Raw genomic sequence first — 15484 nt, 5'->3', positions numbered from 1 at the left:
TCACCTGAAAATGCAGGAAAAGGCCTCTTGGAGCTTCTTTTGTCCCTGTAGCCCAAACAGGAGGTCAGCCTTATGACATATTGAGTTCACTTCTTTGTCCTAGGTACAAGAAGGAGAGCGGGTCCAGTCTTCAAGGCTCTTCTCAGGTCACATACAGCAACCCAGTCCTCCTCTGTTCTTACACAGATCCAGAAATAATCTGAGGAGGGCACTGTGAGTGCCCCACATATGCCCAGTGCTAGCCATTGGGTGGCGGAAAATCCTGACCACCCCCTAATCAATGAGCTTAAATGCTCCCGGGGTTGACCATGCCCAGTTTTGCAGCTCTGCTTACTGTAATCAACCCATCAGTGTCTCTCTCTGCCAAATCCAACATGGGAGAATATTTCTTCCCCTGTGCCGAGCTCCTGGGCTGGCCCTAGATGTGTGGCCACAGAAATGCGCAACCCCTCCTCTGTGATCACTCAAAACAAGTTGTGGGGTCAGCTCCTCTTCCACCGTGCCTTATGCATGACAGGCTAGCTGGACAAAGGAACAGGGCAGACCAAGGTGTTACCTAAACCTGCCTGTGGCCGGGTAGGCCCTTTTGAAGTTAATTAAATTCCTGGGCACAGCACTGAAGGTTATCCTGCCAGAAAAACAGAACTACTCCCCAGACACAAGGCATTTGTCTCATCTCTGGGAGCAAGTTCAAACCTTATCACGGAGCTGTAAAGCTTCTGGGTGTCAGTTGGAAGTTTATGCAAATGGGGTTCTAGAAGATTTAGTCAAACAACAGGTCTTTTCTAAAGTACTTGCTTGAAAATATTTATTACAAATCGAACTTTGACAATGAATTGGGATTGTAATAAATACTTTAAACATTCCAAACATGAACTCAGTAGCTACTATCCATGGGGAGATCAACAATATTAAATTTAATATTGCATCCCAAGGCTCTCCTATAGAACAGCTACCCTGCTACAGTGAAAATAGCCTTTTGGGCCTTTTCACTGTAAAGACCTATGTAACATTAAACATTTACAAGTCCTACTCTTAAATGCCATGGACCCTGCCTTATGGGACTGTAAGGCCAAATTAAGGGTGACATTAATATTAAAAAGGAAGGGTTAGGCCTGTCAACATGAGTTATTTTGACAGGTTAAATTTGCAGTTTACACTACACAGCAAGACCGCGGATGGCAGGCAATCAGCCCTGCTTACCTTGCCAGTTTGGGACCACTGAGTTGGGTAACAATAGTCATCTGTTGTTCAGAGCCAAGATACCTTTGGGTAAACGTGTGCTTTACCAATAAACATGACATGTTATGTTTAGTAGATGGCACAATGAGTGCTGCAGTCCACTTGTGACATTTAAGTTACAGGCCCTGTGCACAAGAGTACCATATACCGGGGACTTGCAGGTGAGTTAAATATGCTACATACGTGGATGTCAATTTCATCATGTTGAAAGGGGGAGCAGAGGCACTTTATCTGACTAGCCATAGTAATGTGCTCAGAGTTCTATAGCCAGCAAAATAGTCAAGGTAAATATCTAGGATACTAACACACACAGGATGATCATATTGAATAGTCATAATCTCAGAGAAGGGCCTGATTCAGAAAGATGGTGTGGCTTTTTGTGGTAGTACTCCTGGCTCACTTCTGCCTATCAGAGGTAAGCCAGAAGTACTGCAAGAGTAAGTCATACTCACTCATAGGAAAATCTTTGTGTATTGGGTGCACACAGACAACCAACCAGGCATACCTAGCTGGGCAACGTACAGCCCCACTCCGATGACACCAACGTGGGACTACAAAACTGTTATATAGTGCTATACAAATGTTTACTCTGGTACAATACCTCTTGCCAAACTCCAAAAGGTACAACCTTTATATTTGTTAGTTTTACTCCACTTCGCTCAAGAAGCCAGAAGACAGGCCTTTCAGTATCTCCAACATAAATTGGTACATCAGGTCTTATTTCAGCAAGCTTCTTCAGATTTGGATAACTGCAAAACAAAGATGAAATTATAAAATTAGCAAGTATTACAGAAGACTCTCCTAGCATTATACTCTTTAAAAATGTCATATTCTGCATAACATGTGTGGTACAATGCCCAGATTAATTCACAGTAATCTTCATTATACTGAGTCTTAACCTCCCTTGTCAGTCTTTATTTCAACAAGGTTTGCTAAAGTCCTGAAAACAAGCAACAGGGCAGGTCCCTTAAATGTAAACTTCATTGAAGATCATACTACATCATTTAGGCAAAACCAAATGAATGTACTGTGCGACGCCACAGGGCAGGAAGAGAAAGAAGAAAAAGGATGAAACCAAAATAAATCAACTTAAAACAAGGTATTATCCATATTGCTTGTAACTGAATGCAGTCCACATAGGGGCTTATTTATGTGGGCAAAAGGGACACATCTGTGGCACAAGGGGCTTGTAAATAAGCCACATAGTTTTAAAAAGGGCAAGTGAAATGAGTGCTCAGTGTATTGTGAACATGCGGTGCTGAAATGTTTGTGTAAAGGATGCAAAGAGGAAGGGGATAACAATAAAATCTGCTTTTTTTTTATTGTGTTCACCTTCTTCTCTGCGTCGTTCACACAACCTTTGAGGTGCAAAAGCCCTCTTACGTGTTGGAAAGAATTCTCCAAATCGTTAAAGGGTTTTTGTACCTAAAGAAAAGCAATTTTATGGTTACAACGCCTGTGATTTTGTGATCAAATGTTTGCTGTCATAAAAGGGCTTTTTACACGAGGCCCAAAATTCTTTACCGGGGCTAATGTCATTGCTACTGTGTTTGTTAGAAATGGATTAATGTTACTTTGTTGCTTGAGCTCAGTCAGGAGAAAAGACTTGGGGGCCTCAAGGTAAAGGTAACAAAAAAGGAAAAATCCTTTATAGTCTTGGAAGAGGCACGAATAGTCGCAGAAGCAGAAAGGCCTACGTGGCCCCAATGAGGACAATGAAAGTGATTAACATCAGGGTGTAAAGAACAGGCTCCTGATTTTAGGAGGTTTCTGGGTCACCAGGGTTCCCTAGTCTCCATAGAGCCATCTGTGTGTCACCTGGATAGTGCCTTTCTCCCACTGAACTGGACTTCAAGAGATTGCAGACGGAGGAGTGGAGATTTTCCATGAGAAAGAAAATCACAGGCAAGTAGACCTCCATTTGACAAAGAGTTAGCATAAATGATGGCTCTAACAGAAAAAAAAGGATAACATAGGCAGAGAGACTGAAACCATTCAAAATGATGGCCCTGAGGATCACCCAACTCTCCAGGCAGAAGGCACAGTGACTGCTCAGTTAGTGGCGCTTTAACAATAATACATAATATTAAGAGTGGTGACTGGGTCTCCTTTCATTGAGATATTTGGGTGATACCTCAAAGAATTATCTTTCACCAGGTATTGGGCCTTGGGATCTCCTCTTTGTGTGACAAATAGGACATACTCCTTACTCTCAGGCAGTCTGTAGAGGAATATCACTAATGTAAATCTTCCAAGTTGGACACTCCACTACTGGGAAGTCCTCCACGGTCTTCTTTTTACCCTTACTTATAGTGAAGGCTACAACAATCACAGCAGACCCTTATGGCGGGCGGTCCCGTTCTCTGATAGGGTGGCGGGCGGACAATGTCCGCCCTTCATCCTAATGGGGCCCTTGATGTCTTAGGCTTGGAGCCCCTGGGTTTGAGGAGGTGAGTATGAAAGAAGTAAGGTGGCTTTATTATGAGACTCATAACTAAAACCAAGTCATGTAAGGTGTCTGAATGTCCCATGGCTTACAGGCTTCGCAAAAGATGGTATACCAAAGGCTATGACTATAAATAGCAACAGATACTGATCATGACAAGTCCAGAGAGAAAGTAGAAAGGCAACACAGTGTACACTCATTCACAGTGAAGAAGAGCCTCTTCAAGAATGAAAATGATACAAAGAATGAATTTCAAAGTACAATGGGTCTCTGGCACTTTATGGAGATCAACATCAGATTCCCCAAAATTGTTATCCATAATGGATCATGAGACTCTCAGTGAGACCAGATGTGAGCATGCACCCATGATATTCGCCATTACACACAGGGAATACACGTAGGTGGCAGCAGAACTCATGATAATCGCTTGTGTCAGTTAAAAAGTTGGGGTGAGCGATTGTTACCTACCCTATTCACGTAACTTAGGTAGGTCGTTGTAGCATAATCACGCAGAATTACCTAAGAATTCCACAAGATTTTGATTGAATAACGCGAGAGGAGTAATTCTGCGTTTAGCACTATTTCTTAGTACAAAAATGCCCTTTCATGTCTTAAATGGACTTGGGGATGCATTTTGCACAAAGAAATAGTGGTAAATGCAGGAGAATATGAATAGCGAGTATGAGTAGCGGGTCATGCTCGCTAAATGTACTCTTGCGGTAAGATTTTTTTCCTCCAAATTACTCTTAATGACGCAACGAGGAGTAATCATCTAATTCTGTGTCAGAGTAATGCAGAATTGCCTAAATTACTCCGATTACTCCGGCTTAAGCAAAATTCTGCCAGCCAATTAAAAAGGAATATCTTCAGACCTTCTGTAATTTCATCATGTTGGGCTTCCGTCCCAATCATAAAGGGAGGCTACTTCAACTTTTTCTCCCATAGCAGTCATTAATCTTCCATCTTATTTTCTAAGGCATGCTTAATTAACATCGTCTTCTGGGAAACCCATACTTTAAAAATAAAATGGCAAGTGAGAGCACAAGCTTTGTGGACTATAGAAATTGGCTCAGATAAGAAACTTGTCTGTTCCTGACTTGCAACCTAGTAACCGGTGCCAGGAGGGACATTTAACTGCTTCCATAGTCTAGTAGCGCACACATGCCCTACTATGGACTACTGCTTCCACATTAAGAATGGCTCATTCCAAAACTTACTGACAGTGATCATTGTTTGCAGCCTCTTACTACGTGGACATTTCAGTTTGCTTCTTTGCCACTAAAACCATTTGTGCTAGGATGATCTGATGTACAAAGAGCCAACAGCTAATTTTAGCCTGCAAAACAAAACATGGAAAATTACACATTTTATGACATTTGGCCACTGTGTAGTTTTGTCCCAGCTAGACAACAGAGATTCTTGCTAGCCCTGGCACATGGGCATGCCGTTAAGGGCATCAATTTTCCTTTGTCGAAGGCAGAATGTTGACCACCCTTTGGGTGCTCTACAAGCCCTGATTTCACACAAGTTATTTTTATGAAACACACATTCCGACTGTACTCATTTATAAGATATGTTTTATACATTGTTACTGTGCTGAGATACCTGAGGTGATCAGGATGCATGTGGCTTATGTAAATCAGATCAGCACGGCACAGTCGTTCCAGCCAGTCAGCAGGAGGCTCATGAAGCAACCACCATCCTCTAGCAAAGGCAGGCCCAATGACCCAGGGATCAAACACCATATGTGTGTCACCAAATTTCAGATCCATGCATGCATGGGTGATGTACGTAACCTGTAAAAATGTTAAAAAGAAAACAAAAGTGAATTATAAGCATGTTACTGAATTTTGGCTAGCCGGGCAGTACATAGAAATGCACAATAGTGAAGTAAATACTAAAAGTGAGTCGAGACAACTGTTAGTTATCCTCAAATGAAATAAAATATTTTATCAAGCCCCTTCCTATCTTAGCTGTTCCCCATTGTGCACGTCCAGCCTCCCATGTACCCAGGCCTTCACCACACCAACCGTCCACACACATTATAGAACATAATTGACCCCATTGTTGCCATCTATTTGGTGAGTCCATGTCCTCTTCTCAGTACACCATTTTGTGGAACAATTGCACCCTGCTGCACTATTCCTTTTTCTAGTGAATGTCCCTTATGGTACATGGTGTTTCTGCATTGTACAACTGTGTGCTTTAAGGGTAAATATGCCATATCCTAATTTTTGTGGGGGTTCAATTCATGGTTTGTATTTTTGGGTAAGAGGCGGCTTACTCATAAGCCTCTACTTCTCACTTTTAATTCTGGAATTTCAAGCAATGTTGGTTGCTGCAGGGTAACAGACTAAAAAGTGCCTGTCAGTTACCTCTAATCATGCATTGCTCATGGGAAAGAACCCGTCGGGCTCTCACCCTTTCTCAAAAGTCTAGTAGTTTAGATTGCACCTCTGATGAGCAGAGAGTTAATGATTCTGTTCCCATTGCACAAAGAGTGTGAGAGCTGATAAATGCCCCCCTTTTTCATTTTCTCAAAGTCTAACCTTTGCACGATGAAGTGTCATAGGATTTATTGGATTTAGGCATGCCAATATGAAATCAACCTCTTCCTGAATATGAAGCATGTAGCATATACACAATCTGGCCTGTGAAATGTGGGATTGACTTCTGCATCTGTCATTCGTGCTTGCCTTGAATAATTGGGTTTTCCCTTTAATGCAGCTAGCTTTCATGACAGGAAATGAGACATGAACAGACAGATTGTTTACTAACTAGGGACCGAATATCAGATTGTGACAGTACACCATTTGAGTAATTAATCTGACTTTACAATCCTGATATAAAAGCCAGCATTGCTTAATGGCTGTGATGGAGCATACAATGTGTCTTATACCATCTGTAGTTATTGTACACCTTTGTAAGGTGGTCAAGTGGGATGGTGCTCTGAGAGGAGCCACTAGACAGTGCATCACCATCACCTCCTCAGAACACATCGAACTGGAGAAAAATAGGAGAGTAACAATCTGCTACTGTGACTGCCTAAAGAAGCCTGAGGTCTGGACCTGCTCAACTGACGTCCAAAATGCTCGAGCAGAAAAAAGGCGGATGCAGGACATCTTGCAAGAATAATTAGCGAGAACGGCCCTGTAGCCTTGCAGGAGTGAATAATTGAAATTGCCTCTTTCTGAACTGTGGCCTTGAACATGTAAGACTCCAATAGTTAGCTCATTTTGGAGGGAGAGAAGTGGGTTATCCAGCATTTGAAGAAGTGGGCCAATTTGCTGTAACAGGAAGCAGGTGTAGCGTGATCTATCTATCTCTCACCTTGGAACTGTCTCTGGAGTTCCCCAGAGGTGCAACAAGAAACTTGGGACCATTTGAGTGTATTAGTCAATCCCTGCTCTCTAGACGCTTTTGCCTGTTGTTTGCTGGCCATCCTTGTTGCTACCTTCCACTGACTTCTCGCCTTCGTGATTGCTCTTGTGGGGGAGAGAGACCTCGCCGGACCCGCTTCGCGGGTCCCGCAGCGCCGCATACCAAGTGTGTGCTTACCTGGGAGAGGAGCTGTGACCTCGGGGCGCGTGGAGCTGCCGGCAGGGCTGCGAGCTTGGACGCAGGGACTCAACCTACCAGGAGTCCCTGCGAGCCCTATTCGACACACCTGGGCTGCTCTCCCTGCTGGCCCCGCCCACCCGCCCATAATCTTTACCCCTTTATTTTAAAAGGAGCTAAACGGGCCGCTGCGCGGGAGCGCGCCCGGGAGAAGCCCGGGACAAGGGCGGGACCGTCTGTGGCAGTCAGGGGCCGAGGGAGGCCGGGCTGGGCCAGCCCTCTGACATTGACTCTAACGGAATATATAGTACCAAGTAAATTGCTGTGTCAGATAAGTGCCTAAGATTAAGTTTTGTAAAAGGGCTGGTGACCACAAGGTATGTCTGTATCCCCAAGTAGTATTGTTTCGATGACCCTACCGGTCGAGTCTGGGCCAGTAGTTATTGGACCTTTAGACAAATTCTTTAACCGCCCGACCCAGATTATTGATAAAGAGATAACGCTTGCAGAGAGGCGTGCTGAGCGTAGATTATCTATTGAACTTCTTAAAAACCCTATAGACCAGCGCTCTGCACAAACCTATCCTGCATTGGTAACACCCTTATCATCAGTAAACCTGCCTGTTGTAGCCGAAATATGTCATGATGTTATCACAAACGAGGAGAACCAGGGTACTGTAGCTGAACTGATTTCATCTTGTGTGAGCCATACTGACTCTATAACATGTACAGCAGAATTATGTGCTCAGGTTTCCTTGTCCCAACCTAAATCTGGATCAAAAAGAAAAAGGACTACTGTATCTAGAAAATGTTATCCAGCTAAACCCCCACACAAACTTAGAAAAGTAAACAAAAGTACGTGCCCCAGTAAGGCTGTCACTGAAGTAAGCCGTAGTAGGGAAATTATACAAGAGGGGGATGTTGTGCTATTAGACAGCCCAGATCCTAGTACTATTAATTCTTCAGTCACTGGCTTGGCAATGGCAGATAAACTGCCACTTCTTTGCAACCTGTTTCCTGACTTAGCAAGGTTGCTACGGTCAATTCTGCTCCCATTAGAGGAACGAATTAGTAAGCTTTCTGACCGGCTAGACCATTTTGAGCAGGTAACATTAGATAACTTTTTCTCAACAAAGGCATTGATAAAAACTCAAGCAAGGCTGGATGAAAGTAGTAAGCTCCAGAATACTACTCAATGTGTACCACAAGATAAGGGACGAAGGCAACAAATTAATTCTCCAATGCCACCTAAGTCAGGTAGTGCGGCTGTGAAGAGACCACTCAAGCCTCTTGACTTAGCACCACCGGGACTCGTTAAAAATTCCCCTAATATTGTAATCTCAGCTCAGATTGCGGCGCAACAACCTCCGCTTAGTTTAAACTCCTTGGTTACTGTCGGAGCAGGGGGTAATGCGTGTACTAGAACAGGTACTGCTCCACCAACTGCCCCTCTAATTAGTAACCAGCTTTTAGCAAACAAATTTGCACCCCGCCCTGTTCCTATAGTTCCCAGACCGTCCTTACCACCCTTGATAAAGCCACCTCATAAGAAACCCCCCATGAACCTCACCCCAGATTCCTTTCCCTTTGTAGTAGTCCTTATAAATGTCCCACCACTTTTAACGGGACAGAGAGAAACCTTCCAGATGCTTAAAAATAAGGTTATGCACTGGCTAAGGGTGAATCGGCCTCTACCAGGGGAAGTTGATGGATTAATATTGGGGGTAAGGAGAATAGACTGGATAGGCTGTACTACCAAAAGCCTGAGGGGGACTGTATTGTGATTAATTTTCAAGATCCAAGGGTGGCAGGATGGATAACAAGACAGGGATGGGGCACAAATAATGGAGGAATTGGCATTGTTGACCTTACTTTCTTCTACCCACGTCCTACTAGTGTTTCGACTAGCCTGCTTAATGAGCAAAACTGCCCTTCCAACCTTCAATGGCCAAGGATTACTACATCAGCTCCACTGCTACAGTGCCATAACCATATCACTGGCCCGAATTATAATCCCCCGGGTGGATGGCAAGATCTAGGGTGGGGATGTTGACAAACCCTTGATCATATGAATACTAGAAGGGGAAGAAATAGCAGGAATCAACAAGGGGATTGTGATGAACTTGATTTAAATGCTGGTCTGACGTTAAATGTTATGAATATTGGCAATGAGATCGTGAATATGGTGGAAGGTTGTGGGGAAGCAAGTGTCAACAATGGAGCGGGGGAGTTACCCACACTAACTGCAAATGTTGACAATGATATGGATGGGGGTGGTATGAGGAAAATCGTGAGACTAGTCGGGAATGATGAAAGCTCAATGAACCACCAATCATGTTCTAATACAAATGCAGCACGTGGGGATGGGCTTAGCTCTGGGAAGTTTTTATCTTGGAATATTGCCGGGCTGGGCAGCAAATTAGAATCACAAATTTGGTTAGATTTTATTAAAGGGTTCGATGTGTGTTGCTTTCAAGAAACATGGGCCTGTGACCCTGTTTTCCTCCGTGGGTATTTAAATTTTTCAATCCCAGCCTCTAGAGGGGTTAGGGGTCGGCCAATGGGAGGGCTTACAGTATGGATAAAGCAGGACCTGGATATTTCTTTTAAAGTGTTGGATTTGGGCCTTAGGGACATACAAATGTTAAGATTGTCTTCAGAAAGGTGGGATGTGATCGATCTGTATAACATCTACGCAAGAGGTACAAACTCAGGGAGTTCTTCCACCTTAGAGGCATTGTCCGCCTTCTTAGAAATTAAGTCACTAGGCAACAGAGTAGTAGTAGCTGGGGATTTAAATAGGTGCTTCGAACCACTTGACAGTACAAAAGATCCCCTAGGTCATGATGAGGACATGCTCTGGGGAGTACCATCTCTGTGTTTAAATCCTGTCAAGCGGTGGACGAAGGACATACTGCTACTAAACGCCATGTGTATGGAGCATGGGTTAAGAGCCCTAAATGGGAGGACATCAGGGGACAAAGAGGGTGCTTGTACTTTTGACAATGGTCACAGTAGGAGTAGAATAGATTATGTAATATGTAGTCTTTCACTCTGGCAGGGGGTTCTTGATATGGTCATCAAGGGTAGATTGGAAAGCGATCACAATCCCCTTTGTGCGACCCACAAATGGTGGAATGTTGGGCCCCAAAACATGCATATAAGAAATGACCAAATCCCAGTAATGGCCAACAATATGCGAAGGTTGAAATGGCCAAGGGTACTAGCAAATGAAGAAACAATGACCTTCATTAGTGTTGAGGTGGATAAGGCTCTTACTTCTATGGAAGTGGCAAAACCTACAATCCCTGGTTCCAGGGATATTACAGATATTCACAACAAGTTTTTCTCTCTCCTAAAACCACACTTTATGCAACTACAAAGCACCAAAGGTAAAAAACCTCCTAAAGCGACCAGGTGGTTTAATCGCCAGTGTAGGTCAGCACGATTGGCACGGGGCCATGCTATCAGAGAAAGAGATAGGGCTGCAATTAGTGCAGCCAGGAAATTGTATAATACAAGCATTTCCCAAGCAAAGAGAAAATGGGATGAAGAGCACTGGGCAGAGTTGAAGGAGGCTTCCGGTAGTAAGGACTCCAGGCTTTTTTGGAAGATTATAAAGTGGGGTAGAGGTGGTACCCCTGATAGGCCTGATAATAATGTAGCTGAAGAAGCCTGGGTTGAGTACTTTAGACCACAATATGCAGAAGTAAAGAAGGTTGGGATAGGGGAGTTGATATCGCCAGTCTTTGCTACTGATAACCTGTTTTCCCTTAAGGAAGTTGAAATAGCAATTTGCTCAGTCCAAGGGGGGAGGGCACCAGGGTTAGACGGGATACCCTCGGATGTCTTTAAACAAGACATGAAGAGGTGGGCGAGGTATGTTTTTTTATTGGGTAACGCCATTGCCAAGGGAGGGGTGGTCCCTGAGCTGTGGCAAGGTGCCGTTATCATACCGATCTACAAAAAAGGAGACCGGTCTCTCCCAGCTAATTACAGGCCAATAAGCTTGATTGCTACCATACAAAAAGTTCTGGGGAAAATGGTTGTAAATCAGCTTATGGACTGGGTGGACGATAACAATGCTCTTTCCCCCTACCAAGCAGGATTTAGGCGGGCCACCAGCACAATCGACCAAGTCTTTCGCTTCACCATTTTGCGGTGGAGGACGGTATTGCTTGGCAAAGGCTGCCTGTATGTTGCATTTGTCGACTTGCGGGCAGCCTTTGATTTGGTCCCAAGGTGTAAGCTATGGATGGTCTTACATAAACTAGGCATTCCAGCTGAACTCCTTACCCTAATCATGCAATTGCATGAATGTAATTTTGCTAGAGTCCAGTGGGGTGGGAATGGCGAGTCATCATCGGATTTCCCGGTAGAAAGGGGGGTCCGCCAAGGCTGTGCAATGGCACCCCTACTCTTCTCACTATTTATTAATGGGATTGTGGGGAGGATGTTAGATGTTGGTGTAGATGCACCTTCGTTAGCGGGCGTCAGGGTCCCGATCCTGATGTTCGCTGACGATACCCTAATTATGTCAAAGACTCCTGCAGGTTTACAGCGTGCCCTAAACATATTTGATGATTTTTGTAAAGAGTATGGCCTTGAAGTAAATGTGGGTAAGACGAAGTTAATGGTCTTTTCCCCGCGCCATAAAGCCCACCCTAGGGTACTCTTGAACAATACTAAGCTAGAGGTGGTTAGGGAGTTCACATATCTAGGGGTCCAAATAGCAGATGGCCTGGGTTGGTCACATCACCTGGAAAAAACGGTATTAAAACACCAGCAAATTTCAGGGGCTTTGCGGGGGGAACATAGAAAATCTAAAACCAAACCCATCAAGCCTGTCCTCATAGTGTATGATGCAAAGGTTATAGGTGCGGCCCTATATGGTGCAGAGTTGTGGGCCTGGGAAAAGTTATCGACCTTACAGACATCAGAGAATAAGTTCCTTAGAGGAATTACAGGCGTCCCCCAGATCACACCCCTAATTCCACTGCTTCTTGATCTAGGTAGACGATCAATTAGTGATAGAGCGCGATTGCGCCCCATTCTTTACTGGAGACGTCTTTGGACAACTCCAGAGATTAAGCATTATGCAGATGGATTCCTGGCGATAATTAAGGAAGATAATTTTCATAAGATCAACTGGCTGAAAAATTTAAGAGCCATGTTAATTAAACTGGGCCTTTTTAATCTTTGGACCAATCCACAGGGGGAAGTTTTTCCAAGTAAAGAAGCCCTCAAGTCTCACTATTGGGATTGGGTAGATAGCAGCCTTCTGAGGGGCACGAGATCTGATTCTATGGCTGGTCGCTTTCTGGAAGTCAAAATCTGTCCTATTTTAGAAAACTATTGGGACAGTATTACTGCCCCATTGGACAGGAAGTTAGTCTTCCAGTTAAGGTCTGGATGCCTTCCGCTAAAAATATTGACTGCAGGATGGCAGAGTTCGACCTCTATGTGTTGCCCGGCGTGTAAAGCTGCTACAGAAAGTCTAGGCAATTTTTTATTTGTCTGCGATGCTTATTTGTTACCAAGGAGGGTATGGCTAACTCCAGTCTGTAAAAATCTTGGGACACGACATAGTGTAGTGGCTATGAGAATCCTATGCACATCCACTCAAGAGTCGATTGTTCTTGGAGTGGCCAAATATCTGGGGTGGGCTTGGTCAATCAGGCGGAGGTTGATAGGTAGGCTTATTTAATGTTATGTAATTTTTAATGTAGTTCTAATGTAATTTGGTCTTATTTTTGTGTGCAATTCTTATTGTCTAGTATTGTATGAGCTTGCACAACTGTTTTTTAGAATATGTATATGTATAATGATGAATGATTAACTGTTTTTATCTGTATTGTATTTGATTATATGTTGTGCTTTTATGAGAAGTTATCTCGAATAAAGCTTGTACTACTACTACTACTACTACTACTACCTATTTGCTGGCAACTTTTTTCTATTTTCATTTTGGTGCATAAGTGGTTTCAGGTAGCATTTTTTGCCAATTCACATAGAACAGTATTGACTTCTACAACTCATTACTTATTTGAGTTTATTTTTACTTTTTTCTCCAGAAAATCATATTTCATGAGCCACGTATTCAGTTGATGTTGTTTTGATACTGCTTTAATCATTTCATGTATCTCGTTCAATACATTGGCTTGGGAATTTCTCTGAAATATTTTTTTACTTTAGTGTTGGTTTAGTGCTGCCTAAATATTTCATTGTTAATAACTGGACACAGTGAATCTCACACTTGCTTCTTTTGTGATTACCTGAAAAAGGGTGGATCCTTCTAGTTGCTAAGGTGCCACCCTACAATTAACATGCACATCAAAGGTGTCACAAGTCTCCTTAAGAGGGCCCCAGGTGAGAGGAAGAAGCAGCAATGGACAGAAAAAACTCATTAGCAATCAGGGTACTTATAACTGAAAATGAAGAGCTTTAGAAAAGTTGGGAAGCAAGACACCAAAACTAAACTGGGAGAGGAGTTGGCCTAAACGACCTCGGATCTGGGGATCTGGGTTCGAGTCTCGGTAACGACGCCAAAACCTCCTGTGATTCTGGGCAAATCACTTAATCTCCCCGTGCCTAAAATGAAAGCGTGTCCTCATGTAACGTAACTGGAAAATATGTAAAGCGCTCTGATACCTGTTTCGGTTCGGGTCTAGTTCGCGCTATATAAAACTCTGCAAAAAAAAAAAAAAAACTGAGGCACAGTAGATAAACAGTAATGTTGTGTTATGTCTTGTCATGCTATGGCATGTCATGCTTTGTCATGCCATCATATGCTACATCATATCATGTTGTGTTATGCTATGATATGTGTATTTGTACAGCTCACTATTACCTGCGAGCGTATCCTTGTGTTGGACAGGTGTGTGTGTCTAGCCCTGCCAATGGTAAGTTAGTTAATTGAAAAGCTAAGTCTTCTGCTTCTTGTGGAATTCCAGAAGAGTGGAGGAGGTTCTGATGAGGAGAGAGAAGCCATTCCATGCATTAGGAGCACGGTAAGAGAACGCCCATTCTCCAGATCTGGCTCAATGTATGCCTGGGAAAGAGACTAGCATAATCTTCCAGACTGAGGAATCCAACTAGGAAAAACAGCTACAAATAAAAAGGAGCAAAGATCAGAGACTAAATGTACCCAAAGTGGACTATGACTGCAACTGTGACTATGATCACAATGAAATCTAGGGGAATTGAAAGCAATGGGATGCATTCTTCCCAGATCCAATCTCCCTTATATGGGAGAAGAACAGAAATAACTTAAAAGGAAAGTTGACAAACACCATCTTGCACAGAGAAGCTCTTGCAGCACAAATTGGTAGACGTCCATCCAGTTTACGAATAAATATAAACCTACGTACACCCTCTGGCACATGAAGTAGAGTATTCCACCACTAACGGGGTCACAAGCACTCTAACTCAGCCACTGTTCCTTAGGTGAGTGCCACTCCATATATAGACGTACTCTCCGTTATTATTTCGAAATCTCATGCATCAATAAGCTGCCATATTTTCATTGCAAAAAAAATGCAAATCTGAAATTACCATAAAATGCTAAATTAAGCACAAAGATAAACTGATGCATTTTTATCAGATTAATGCTCCCAGGTGTCTGAATATCAGTTCCTTTCAGAAACCAATTGTAGCAAACAGAGGGGAAAATTAGATCACAGTTCACAATGACGAGCAGAAAGGCAAATGAACAAAGTCGTGACATTATTTGATATGCCAATTAATTCAGGTTCTGACTTTAATAACAAGCCTAGCAATATAACAAACTCCACGCGACTAGGAGAGCGCACATTTAATATAATATGCTTTCGCATAGTTTTGTGGAATATTTTGAAAGTTACATGTTTATGCGTAATTATGTGAAATGCAAATCTGTAATTTAGTGCGATATGTTATCACAAAATGCATTTGTGTGTTAATTTTTGATGCAAATGAATGCTGCAAACTCTATTGCACCTCTTAATTACCAGGTGCAGCAACATTGCACCACAAATAAATGCAATCCCCCCACTAACTTGTGCTTGAATAGAGATCACAATTAGCAGGTCCCCTGTAATCAATCAAGCCCTAGTGATAGATTTTCCGAGTTAACTATGTGCTGGTCATTCCTCAGTTTCAGAAAGAAGCCAAATCATAGATCCATTCTGCGGGGGGCGTGGCTTGCGCCCCAGCTACAGAGGACGGGCTTCCCGTGAGCTCCGCTGCGGACAAAACCGCG

At 43.2% G+C, this 15484-nt stretch overlaps 1 protein-coding gene across 2 annotated transcripts in view; it reads right to left on the bottom strand.

Moving 5' to 3' along the window:
* LOC144827366 (cytidine monophosphate-N-acetylneuraminic acid hydroxylase-like) overlaps window positions 1-15484 on the bottom strand; it is a 537565-nt gene that overhangs the window by 289252 nt on the left and 232829 nt on the right. For both annotated transcript variants that reach the window (XM_078685708.1, XM_078685707.1), the window contains exons 5-6: window positions 5294-5484; window positions 1844-1991 (exon numbers count right to left, since the gene is read on the bottom strand). In XM_078685708.1, coding sequence (XP_078541834.1) covers window positions 1844-1991; window positions 5294-5484 — 339 coding nt within the window. The remainder of the gene's footprint in view (window positions 1-1843; window positions 1992-5293; window positions 5485-15484) is intronic.

The sequence above is a fragment of the Lissotriton helveticus genome, chromosome 4_1 (assembly GCF_964261635.1).
Source record: "Lissotriton helveticus chromosome 4_1, aLisHel1.1, whole genome shotgun sequence".
In the NCBI taxonomy this organism is placed as follows: Eukaryota; Metazoa; Chordata; class Amphibia; order Caudata; family Salamandridae; genus Lissotriton; species Lissotriton helveticus.
Note: the sequence above shows the minus strand (reverse complement) of the source record. Positions and strands in the feature narration are given on the sequence as shown.